Raw genomic sequence first — 12,739 nt, 5'->3', positions numbered from 1 at the left:
CAAACCTGCTCCTATTGGCTCTGATTCACCATTTGCAGACAAGGGGAGCCACACAGCACCAGTAAGTAAACAAACCGACATGGCCAGGTAACAGGTTTCTCACAGTGGTTTCCCGAACCACTTTGAGAAACACTGCTGTAAGCTATGTACTTGTGTGGCCACTCAGGAGAGATTCAAATGCCACCAACTGATTAGCAGAGCACCCACAGCTAGGTTTTGTGTTTCTATTGGTGGTGCATATTTGCACGTGACTTGGTGCACATAAACATTTATTCCGCACATGAATGGAAAAAACCCACATATGGATGGAAAAGATTAAGACAGAACATTGGTCACCATTATGCTACAAAAAGTGGCAAGGAAACTCAGGGCGAGATGTAATATCTGCAACTAACCTCATGTTTTGAAAAGTATTAGATTTTTGAGCCAATGGTGTCCCTTTAAAATGCTTACAGATATTTGTACTAAGATGCCTTACCTAGGTACAGAGATGCATTTTCTTTCTTGACATTGTCATCTAAGTAGGTTGGTCCCAAGGTATAGATAGGTGTGGAGCCCATACCAATGAGAATTTGGGCACAAATGAATAAAGCTACATAGAGGGAGTGGTCATTTCCACCTGAGTCCTTGACACAGGTCGGTGACTCCAAATGGTCTTTGGCGGTATTATTACCAGTCATGCACAAACCCTCATTAGAGAGGGAAGAGTTCAATTCTTGGATCTGATATGATGGAGAGATGAAATGAGGTAAAGAAAAAAGTGCAGCCCCAAGAGCAATGAAAAACCCACCTACGGCAAGCCAGAGTGGCCTCCTTCCGCGCCCTCCAAAGTAACTGATGAACACCACGACCACCAGGCTACCAATATCAAAACAGCTGACCAGCAGCCCAGACTCAGAGCTTTTCAAACTGTACCTCCTCTCAATGGTGGTAATAACACTGCTCAGATACCCAGAGACCATTAAGGATTGAATGAAGGTCAGAAAGCACATGCACACCAAGAAGCAACGGGAATCTGTCAACACCACGCTGAGACACTTTCTACCTGGAAGGGGTAGCAACGTGGAAGCTGGGGAAACACCTTTGCTTGCGCCAGCAAAGTTATTACAGTCTGTCCTCTCCGTGAAACTCCCGACCCCTGAAAAGCTGGAGGCTGCAAAAGAAAACACAGTCCCAGAAGCAGCAGCAGCACCATTAATGTGAGCTGATTTGTCGGTGTCAAGGCCACATCTCAGATCAGACCTCCCTTGGAAACTGTGCAAGAAACTCTGCTTTGCCTCAAACAAGATGCTTTGTGTTGTAGTAATCCGAGGAGTAGACCTGTTCAGAGCCGGCAAACTTTTGGACCTGAAGTTCTCTGTTTGATCCTGCCAGTGCTGTTTGCTGGGGGAGACTGGATGCTGCTGCTTTGTTCTTGCACCTGACGCCATGCTGGTTTGGGTTAAGTTACAGAAAACCCATCCACCACACTTTATTGTCCAGTTAGAAACACTGGTGCCATTTCATGGTGTAAACCCAAGGAAATGTAACATATTCCCCGTGGACTTATTGTGCCGACTCCAACAGACAACTAGCCGTGTCACGTCAATGTATCAGAGTCCGTGTCTAGCAGTGCCCTTTGTGAGTCCATCCTTCTTAGCTTTTCTTAGGGATCTGACTGCTCTCCTAGCAGCTGAGTGATGAACAGCTTGGACGGTGCCTCTATTCTTCTGCTGGAACATTTCCCACATGGATTAATTGGCCACACTTAACAATGAAAAAGTGCCAGGGTGCATGATACAGCCCTTCCTGGGCAGGGGGGAGCCTTCGGTCGTCAGCATCTTAGCCTCCCCGCTGCAGCCTGCAGATAAGAAGAGGCAGTCGGCACGGAATCCTGTTTAAAACCTCCTGATGGCAAATCTGCCAATCTGTAATGCAGAGAGATCAAGCAAAAGGTCAGTGTGTTGCTTTTGTCCTGCTCTGCCCAGCACTAGCTCCAAGCTGCAGCTCCCGGAGGCTAGAAAAGGACATGAGAGACTCTGTTGCCAAGCTCCCTCTCCGCTCCGGAACAATAAGAGCAGGATGTCTGAGACCCTTTCCCAGCAATGCCCACCCCCCCCCATACGCACACACACATGCACACACACACACCTCCACTTCTGTCCAGTCTAAAGCTTCTCTCTTGTAATGGTCTCATAGATAGGCTCTTAATTATGACTCAGTCAGATTCATTTTACTTTGAGGGAACTAATTATACTCATTTTCCACCCCCTACTGGATTGCTCCCACTGACATAGAAGAATTGCAAGACATCTGAACAGACTCTGATTATGTTATTTGTGAAAACAAAAGTACAGATATTTGTATAACAGGATGTATGTGCATATATACATATATGTACATGTACCTCATTCAAAGAGAGATGCTGTTATTTACAGCCAAATGCATCAGCAAAAGGTCAACATACCAACTCCTTTATTTTCAGTACTAAAAATAAACACACAGGAATAAGTATTCAATTACAAATATCAGAGACACTGCAGACTGTCTGCATGCATCCCACACTGAGTCTGCCTGCCTATCTTCCTAATCTAAAGAGAGTTGGAAATCGAGAGCCATATTTCTCAAAACAAGAAAAAGAAAAGGATACAGGAAACAAAGAGACTGAGAAATGCGACTCTCTCAACACCCATCGGATGTTACACACAGAACATGCTCCTCTCCATCCTATGCTGCACACAGAAAAGCAAACAGGATCCTTACATCACACATAGATACACAGGCACAAAGAGCTAACGCAGCTGTAACCGCATGCACAAAATACATGCAGACTCACAAACATACAGTGTATATACAGAACACATGCAAACACTCCTTCCTATGTAGTGCAGACACATGGCAATCTGTGTACGGCTACTGAGCTATATCCGTGTGTATCGCCATCTGCGAGAGCAACTGCTGCCTTTTACGAGTTCGCTCTCCTTTTGTCTTTCTGTCCAGCTCAGCTTTGACAGACATAAATACACTGAAAGGGAGAAAGAACAAGAGAACAGGGGTGGGGGAGTGGGGTTCAACTCAGCAGCTGCCACTGCCATACAGTTCGTGCAATAATTCCCATGCACGTAACGTGTGCCTGTAACAGCGAGCACGTCTCCAGCCCGTTCGATGATTCTCACAGACTAAGCCGCATATATGTCTATATACATACGTGTGTGTGTACAGGCATGCAGCTTCCACACAGCACGTTCAGCGACTCCCACGCTGTCTCCATGTAGCTCGCGTGTGCAGTGACCCGCAGGCAGTAACGGGCATGTGCCCAACTCGCCGAAGCGCACGCGTGTCTCTCCGGCCGCGGGCTCCCAGTGGCAACCTGCATGTGTTGCACGCTCAGTGAGCCCCGCATGCTATTTTGCATGCACCTCGAGGGCTCCCCTCCAATCACGTGTGCGCACGGCCGGCGTGCCAGGAGGGGGACGCCCGAGGGGGGAGGCGCGGGGGAGCCCGTGAGGGGCTCCTATACAGAAGGAAAGGCCTGGTACTCACCCCGCAGGGCGGGGCGCTGCGTCAGGGCACGGGGGGGCGGGAGGGCAGCAGCTGGCCCCGGCTCGGGGCGCGCCACGCTCCCGTGGAAGCCTGTGCCCGGCCGGCCGGCGGCCACCTAGGGACACGGAGCCCTGCCCCCCCGGCAGCTGAGCAGCTCACGCAGGCGCAGCGGGGACAGCCTCCTGGGCGGGGGCGCGGGTCTGGCGGCGGTGCCTGCTTGGGCTCTTGCCCGGGAGACTGGCGGGCCCGGAGGAGCGAGCTCGCTAGCTGGGGGGGGGGGGGGTCTCTCAGTCGCGCCCATCACTAAGGAGCCAATGGGGCGGGGGGAGCGAGAGGCAGCGTAGAAACCGAGGCAAGGGGTGCGAATGGGGGGCGGGGGGCTCTTCACGCTTCGTTCTTAACGCTGCCCCGTGAGGCTGCAGGAGTGTCCCAGGCTCCGGGCAGAGCAATGAACTAGAGGTGCAACGTGCCCCTCTGCTGCCAGGGCTTCGAGGGAGAGCGAGGGGGGCCGAGCCAGTGTTTCTTGTTGTGTATGTAGCGCGCTGGGTCCCAGGATAGAAGACAGGCGAGCTCCCGTGAGGCACCCTCTGTTACTGGACCAACTTCTGTGAGAGAAACATGCTTTTACATACAGTGACCTCGCCCTTTGTGTCTCAGGTGTGCTTAGTGGCACAGAAATAAACCATGATTCGCCTACCCCACCGTCTGCAGCTGATGGTGGCCCCCAGAAACTTCTGAAAACAATTGTGCAATAACCTAATCATAGGGGAAGTTCCTGGGCAGGACTGGCCCTAGCAATTTTGGGGCTCTTCATAGCCTAAGCACCTGCACACCCCATGACGGGAAGGGGAAGGCACTGCGCTCAGGGGCAGAAGCTGTAGAGGGCAGTCCCAGAGCTGCAGGAGCAAGGCAGGTATGCAGCAGGGGTCAGATCTGCTCCACTACTCATTGGACCTGGTGGGAAGCAGTGCACCCTAGCTGCCGGCATGCTCTACTTTCCTGGCTCCCAGTCACATTGCTTTGGGGAAGGGGCAGGCAGCGGTGGTGGAGCCTCCCCCGTCCCCGTCCCCGTCCCCGTCCCCATCCCATACCTATTCACAGCCCTCACTGCCCCAAATTGGGGTCACATTTCAGGTTGTCAACACTTCCAGATCAGCAGCCTAGGAGGTTGCAAAGCTCCTGAGCTGCAGTGGAGCCTACAGGGCCAGTGGCCTGGGCCCTGGGGACAGCAAGCTGCAGAGGACATAGGGATGGCAGGTGGTGAAGCAGGCGGGACTGGCAGATCTTGTTGAAGATCTTGTAGGTGTAAGTCTCTGTCTGAGGGGTTGGAGTCCCATGGGAAGGAGACTCTGGAAGAATTTCACCATGATTTCAACAGTTTCCACCCCACCATCAACCTCAGCATGGACCAATCTACACGGGAGGTCCATTTCCTGGACACCACGGTACAAATAAGTGACTGTCACATCAATACCACCCTATACCGAAAACCTACCGACCGCTATACTTACCTGCATGCCTCCAGTTTCCATCCCGGACACACCACACGATCCATTGTTTACAGCCAAGCACTGAGGTACAACCGCATATGCTCCAACCCCTCAGACAGAGACCTACACCTACAAGATCTTCAACAAGCATTCTGTAAACTGCGATACCCACACGAGGAAGTAAGGAGACACATTGACAGAGCCAGACGTGTACCCAGAAGCCTCCTGCTACGGGACAAGCCCAAGAAAGAAACCAACAGAACACCACTGGCCATCACCTACAGTCCCCAGCTAAAGCCTCTCCAACGCATCATTAGTGATCTACAACCCATCCTGGACAATGATCCCTCGCTTTCACAGGCCTTGGGAGGTAGGCCGGTCCTTGCCCACAGACAACCCGCCAACCTGAAGCATATTCTCACCAGCAACTACACACCGCACCATAATAACTCGAACTCAGGAACCAATCCTTGCAACAAACCTTGGTGCCAACTCTGCCCACATATATACACCAGCAACACCATCATAGGACCTAACCAGATCAGCCATACTGTCACTGGTACATTCTCCTGCACATCTACCAACGTAATATATGCCATCATGTGCCAACAATGCCCCACTGCTATATACATCGGCCAAACTGGACAGTCCCTACGTAAAAGAATCAATGGACACAAATCTGATATTAGGAATGGCAACATACAAAAACCTGTAGGGGAACACTTCAATCTTCCTGGACACACAATTGCAGATCTAAAAGTAGCCATCCTGCAGCAAAAAAACTTCAGGACCAGTCTTCAAAGAGAAACTGCTGAGCTCCAGTTCATCTTCAAGTTTGACACAATCAACTCTGGATTAAACAAAGACTGTGAATGGCTTGCTAACTACAAAAGCAGCTTCTGCTCTCTTGGAATTCACACCTCCAGATCAGCTGCTAGAAGTGAGCCTCATCCTCCTTGATTGGATCCACCTTATCATCTCCAGCCTGATCCTGGCCTGCATATTTATACCTGCCTCTGGAAATTTCCACTACATGCATCTGACGAAGTGGGTCTTTGCCCACGAAAGCTTATGCTCCTACACTTCAGTTAGTCTATAAGGTGCCACAGGACTCCTTATCGCTTTTGCAGATTCAGACTAACACTGCTACCCCTCTGATAGGGAAGTTGGGTACACTTGAAGGATGCTACAGCACACGCCCCCTCACACACTCCTATTTCCCACGTCTATGGGCTTAGCACTTAACAGCAGCAGACGGCAGCACAGATGCTTAAAAAAAACAGGACAGCACTGTGTCAAATGTAAACTACTAATATAAACAACTAAGTGGCATTTTTCTCCTGCATAGTAAAGTTTCAAAGGCCGTGTCTAGACTACACCTCTCTGTTGACAGAGAGATGTAGATTAGGCACGTCGAAATTGCTAATAAAGTGGGGATTTAAATATCCCATGCTTCATTAGCATAAACATGGCCACTGCTTTTTTTCAAAACGGCGCTTTTTCGAAAACCCCCCTGGCAGTCTAGACACAGATCTGTTGAAAAATAAACTCTTTCAAAAGATCCTGTACACTTCATATTTTGAGGAATACAGGATCTTTCGAAAAAGGGTTTATTTTTCAACAGATCTACGTCTAGACTGGTGGCGGGGTGAGGGGATTTCGAAAAAGCTCCATTTAAAAAAAAACTGTGGCCATGTTTATGCTAATGAAGCACGGGATATTTAAAACCCCGCTTCATTAGCAATTTCAACGTGCCTAATCTATATCTCTCTGTCCACAGAAAAATGTAGTCTCGTACCCAAAGTTGTATTAGATCAATGTACAACTGTAAACTTTTGAAAGAACAGCCATAACATTTTCTTCAGAGTTAAGAACAACCTCCTTCTTAGATGTTAATAATTCTGAAGTTCTACTGTCCTATTAATTCTGGATATAGTCTTACAAATTATTAAGGATATGATTTGACAAAGCTGTATCAATTCACTCTACAGTATTTTGATCCATTCCCTAACCTAAAAAACCATGAAGAGTATATGATATGAATATCATATTACATGTCTGCTTTGATTAACAATTGGTTCAATGCTCCTTACAACAATGAAAGAATGGCAGGCAAAGAAAGTGGACTTGAGGAATAAGATTCAGTTTTGCTTTGGAAACTTACTTCCTCTGACACAAATCTTAATTTTAGGGTATGGTCACTAAATCACATCTCTCTTTTACTTAAACTTTTGCGAGGTGATTTGAAATGCATCTTTTGTTGCCAAACTGGCTCTGATATCTAGCCATCAATTCAGGGTGACAACAGATCTCATCTTCTCTCCACCCTAAGCCCTCTCACCCTCCTTTCTTGATCACAGGCCTATTCCCACCCTACCTATTATCTCTTTTTCTCTACCGAAATGTCCATTTTCACCTCTGACTGGCCATTGATACTAGACCCCAGCACCAGCTTGTTACATTTTCAAGCAGGTACACTTGTGATTTCCCCCATGCTGTCTTGAGAAGAGCTGCCCTTAAACATCTGCAAAGCTACCTCATCCCCTTTAAATTCCTCCTAAAAACTTAACTCTTATATGATGCCTACAAAAAATTTGATAATGTCAGCTGACGCACTGAGACCACAGCCTGGCATGCTGCCCTATATTGTCCCTTGCTTCCTTGTACCATGCCATCTGTCTGTCCATTTGTTGCCTCTTATCTTATTCATAGATTTAGAGTGACCAAGTACTAAGTGTGAAAAATTGGGACACTTTTCTTTTTGAAATAGAGGAGAGAGAGGAGATAGTTGCATATATAAGACAGATATTGGGATGGTCCCAGTGATATTCGGACATTTGGTCACTTACACCGATTTTTACCTCTTTGAGTCAAAGACCATCTTTTCTGATCTGCATATGTGCTTGTACAGCACCTAATCCAATGGGGGCCTAGCCACTGCCTAGAGCTCCTAGCCATTACGGTAATATAAATAAATAATAATTTTCATGAGAATCCATGGGAGCAACTAAATACAAGATAAGCTCCTCAGTCTACAGTAGCAGACATTGAACAGACATCATTTTGATTCTTTTTATAGTGACAAGGCTTCCCAAGATAAAAGATCAAATACAACTATTTGTTTTAGGAACTAGATATCTTATTTCACCTGAATGGAGCAGTTGCTGCAAGCCTGCTTTCCTTTTTCAGTTTTAGCTCTTAAAAATTATTCTCCATTGTGTGATGGAAATATCTGTAGTCTGCAATGGATAACGGTCAATATAAATATGCTGGTGCCAAGTTATGAACACATTTATGTCAAACTAGTGTCACTGCTTTCACTTGAGAGCTTACCAATTAAGTTAATTATAGAGGTCACAATGATGGAACCTAAGTTCACAAGAAAGCACAAACTTGCATAATTTACTATATTATATAATTTATAATAGAATAGTATATATTATAATGTATTATATAATAATATATTCAGTCTCTGAAGTAGCACCTCAAATTGCATTTAAAACAAACAATATTCCCACTGTTCAAGGTGAGTAATTGTATTACTGAACCACGTGTTGCCTTGCAAACCTATTCAGATATAAACCTGAGTCTACCATTGCGAGAAGAAAAATACATGTTTTCTAAAGCTAATCAAACAATCTACTCAGATTCCACGATAGCCTCCTAGCCCAAGACATTGCCAGCTGCGGTTGTGGGGCTTGATATAGTGAGATACTAAATTCTCACCATTCTCTCTGGAGAAACATCACCATGTTAAAGTCAGACTACAGTGATTACAGTTTAGAGGCCTGTTGCACTCTTGCTGGCATAGCCATAGGGAAATGTGAATGACACGTTCCTGAGCCAGCCTGGTCTACACAGTACAGGGGGATACATTGAAAGGCTGGCATGGGTTGGGTTGACCACTTGCCTCCATTGGGGTTTCTGCTTTAATTTCCAACAGAACTCTTCCAGTATGCATACAAAACAAGAGCAATGAATCAGCACACACCCTTGCTGCCCTATTTATGCCCTCTGCCTAGCAGCATCACACTTTCTTGGGCAGCAACGCTTTACACTGACAACTGCTGACTAATATCAACACAGCAATTAGCAAGAATTAATAAGCTGATGCTACAAGCTCCAAATGCATTTGCAGCATGAAGCTGAAGGACAAGTGACTTCACTCATAAGGGACAAACCTGAACAACTGTCTAATGAACTCCCCGGTGTGACTTTTTGCTTGTAGAGAATGACTCACCAGTTTTGTTTGGGGAACCAGAGATAGAACATTCTTAAGACAATGAAAATCACTTATACAAAGGCGCAGATGAGTCCATGGTCAGGGCACAATGCAAAAATCACATGATGCCAATCTTTTCACAATTACAGAGCAGAAGAAGCTAGTACTCCACATGAACAGAGTAAAAAAACTGTTGGACAGAAGGGAGAAAATTGCAGCTGCCTTCCAGGAAAATGGGTTTGTGTTTGGGTTTTTTTAAACCAGAACTTACTGTTATGTGTTAGAATCCACCTCAAAAGCATGAAATTTCCAGTTGGACTAATGGGAATTTAAGGCTTAAAGGCCAGGTCTATACTAGATCTGGAAGGTCGGCTGAAGGTACGCAACTCAAGCTACATAGAATACATAACTGGAGTTGGCATACCTTAAGTCAGCGTGGTGCTGTCCCCACTACAGGAGGCCGATGAGAGCAAATGTTCCCATCGACTTACCTTACTCCTTATGACTCCTGCAAGGAGTACAAATGCCAGCCAAAGCTGCCCTCAGTGTTTGATTTACGGGTCTATGGTAGACCTGCTAACTTGAATACCAGAACGTCGATCTCTGGCTCAGTGTGTGAAGATGTGTCCAAAGAGAGTAGATGGCAGATTCCATTCCAGGAAGGGAAGTTCTTGTCATTATTAACTATGAATTTCATGGCTACTCACTACATCAGGAAGTGCTTGACAAGTTAGAGTACATGCTGGCCTTCATTTTCCCTGCAGACACTCTAGAAAGTGAAAATTGGAGAGAAGAGGGAAGGAAGAGAGTATAATTTTGCACTGCATTTGCAGTGAAGCCTTTTTCTGGGGATTCTAATCGAGAGGGCAACTTTAACTTGCAGCTAGAGGTCTATAGGAACCATGTCAGCAGAAGCTGTTTCAAGGAAACAATGAAGCAGCACATTCCCTAGCCAGCCTAGTCATGGGCTTTACTCAACACTTCTTTCTATAGGTTGTACTTGACAGTTGCAGGCCCTCCCTCACTTCTGCTGCTATGCAGAGCAATGGATGTTAGTATCATGGATAGACAGCAGGTATAAGAGGCCACAGAAGGATATACCTTCCCACATGCAGACACTACCACCAACTGCCAGATGCCTGGATGATGACAGTCCTGCCAACACTTCCTGTCCCTGCTCCACCCCTTTCCTGTGGCCCCACTCCTCATCACTGCCTGGTGAGTCCCTCCTCTCCTTCACTTCACCTCCCCACACAAGAGGTCCCCATTGTTTCCTGCACCCTTCTTCTGCCACCCTCCCTGCTACTCGTCACATCCTTGTGGGCAGTGGGGACCTTGTAGAGGAAAGGGTTGTGTGGAGGGGAGGAGGGAAATGGAGAACATGAGTGATGGGGCCGCATGGGGAAAGGAGAGGTGGAACGCATCCAGTGGTGGTGGGAAAGCCAAGTAGGTGGGGGGCCGGGTGGAGTGTGGGTGCGGCTGTGGGCAGAATGGATGAGGTGGGAGCTAGCCTTCTCCAGTAGAGGCTTCACCTGACGCCTATGATATCACATATTGCTATCATCCTACTAGAGGTACATTTCTACCATTAGAATCTCCCAGCTCTGAAATGCCTGGAAAAAGCCATTGTTTCCCAAGAGTGAATTTAGTCCATGTTCTCTGTTTTGTTAAAACCAAAGAATAAAAGATTACAAAGTATGGTTAGTGTCACATAGTAGTGAGGACAGTGATTGTTTTGAGTTTTATGTTTTATTTTAGAAGATGCCAAGGCCTAGAATGTAAGTTACACTGGAGTCTCTCAAATATTCAGCTGATAGGTTGGGATAATAGTTGTGTTGTGAATCAGACCTGACTTTTCAGAGCAAAAGCCCAACATTTAGTTGTTCTTCTTTGTTCATTTAGTATTAAGCATCTTAAAAGTGGGATTCATCTTCAGTTATTCTTGTCTATGCCTATACAGATGCATACAAAAATCATCCTAAATTTGGTTTGAACAATGAATTTGTGGAATCCCAGAGCAAAAAAAAAAGTTCAGTGGGTTTTGACCATATGGAGAACCTAGCTGAAGCCCATGAAGGAATTTTTGTTTTAAATGAGAACACAAAAAAACAAAAATAAACCAAATATAATATTTTTAAAAAGCTAATAAGATTCAGGGATATATTAGTAGAAGTGTTATATGTAAGACTCAGGGGGTAATTGCCCTTCCACTTGGCATTGGTGGGGCCCTGGCTGGAGTACTGTGTCCTATTCCAGGTAATACAGTTTAGGAAAAATGTGGACCAATTGTAAAGAGTCCAACAGAGAGCAACAAAAATGATAAGTTTAGAAAACCTGACATGACAAAAGATTGAGTGGTTTTTTTTAAACTGGGCAAGTTTAGTCTTGAGAAAAGAAGGCTGAGGGAGAACCTGATAGTCTTCCAGTGTGTTAAAGATCAGGTGTTCTCCATGGCCAGTGAAGATAGTTGTCATATACACCACTATTTTTCTTGATCTCATTGTGATGGGTTTAGTCACAGAGACCTGAGGACTGTCACTTGAGGTGCTGAAATACCCCTGAGCCTGCCTTCCGGGGTGCCCCTCAACTCCCTCTTGCTGAGCCAGGCCCTCTGGCCTTCTCCAGCACAGACACAGAGATGAGGTCACAGCCCCTTGCAGTATAATATAGACCCATGGTGTCCAACATGCTAGTCACTACCCACATGTGACTATTTGGTCAGTTGAGTGAGGCTACTTGGCTTGAACAATGTGGCTATGTGGCTGGTTGAGTGTGGCCAGTTTGCAATAGCAGTAGACAGTATAGAACTGGCTGGACACCATGGCTGCGTCTACACTGGCCCCAAATTCCGGAAAAGTCATGCAAAGCAGGTAAGTCAGAATAGGGAAATCCGCGGGGGATTTAAATATCCCCCGCGGATTTAAATAAACATGTCCGCCGCTTTTTTCAGGTAGGAATAAGAGATCCTCCGGAAAAGGGCTTTATTCCGGAGGATCGCGCCAGTCTAGATGCTTTTTTCCGGCTTTTCCCCAAGCCGGGAAAAAAGCGGCGGACATGTTTATTTAAATCCGCGGGGGATATTTAAATATCCCCCGTGGATTTCCCTATTCTGAATTACCTGCTTTGCATGACTTTTCCGGAATTTGGGGCCAGTGTAGACGTAGCCCATGAATACAGACACTGAGATCAGCTCAGCTCTGGGTAGTCTCAACCAAAGGGACTTTCCTCAGCTGCCAAATGTACAGCCTCAATGGGACTAAAGCCCAGAAAAATCCATCTTATTCTGTATAAAGTTTTATAAAAGGTAAATTCATGTTTGCCCCTTTTCTCAGGGTAAAGAGAGAGATGCACGGACTCCTTGTTCATCCACAAGTAACAATTAATTACACTGGGTTTATTAATAAACAAAAGCAATTTTATTAAGTATAAAAGGTAGGATTTATAAGAGATAGCAGAACAATGTAGGTTACTAAACAAAATAAAACAACACGCAAGCTAAGCTTAA

At 46.1% G+C, this 12,739-nt stretch overlaps 1 protein-coding gene across 4 annotated transcripts in view; it reads right to left on the bottom strand.

The window, feature by feature from the left end:
- SLCO5A1 (solute carrier organic anion transporter family member 5A1) overlaps nucleotides 1-3,677 on the bottom strand; it is a 92,654-nt gene extending 88,977 nt beyond the window's left edge. The window contains exons 1-3 of one of the 4 annotated variants that reach the window (XM_075920553.1): nucleotides 3,523-3,677; nucleotides 3,188-3,349; nucleotides 479-1,907 (exon numbers count right to left, since the gene is read on the bottom strand). In XM_075920553.1, coding sequence (XP_075776668.1) covers nucleotides 479-1,430 — 952 coding nt within the window. In that variant the 5' untranslated portion in view covers nucleotides 1,431-1,907; nucleotides 3,188-3,349; nucleotides 3,523-3,677. Of the gene's footprint in view, nucleotides 1-478; nucleotides 1,908-2,130; nucleotides 2,421-3,187; nucleotides 3,350-3,522 lie in introns of those variants that run through there. The other 3 variants (XM_075920556.1, XM_075920554.1, XM_075920555.1) reach the window with 3 other exon arrangements.
- Nucleotides 3,678-12,739: the final 9,062 nt, after the last annotated feature.

The sequence above is a fragment of the Pelodiscus sinensis genome, chromosome 2, assembly GCF_049634645.1.
Source record: "Pelodiscus sinensis isolate JC-2024 chromosome 2, ASM4963464v1, whole genome shotgun sequence".
NCBI classification, from domain to species: Eukaryota; Metazoa; Chordata; order Testudines; family Trionychidae; genus Pelodiscus; species Pelodiscus sinensis.
The sequence above is the reverse complement of the archived record's forward strand: the minus strand, read 5'-3'. Positions and strand labels throughout refer to the sequence as shown.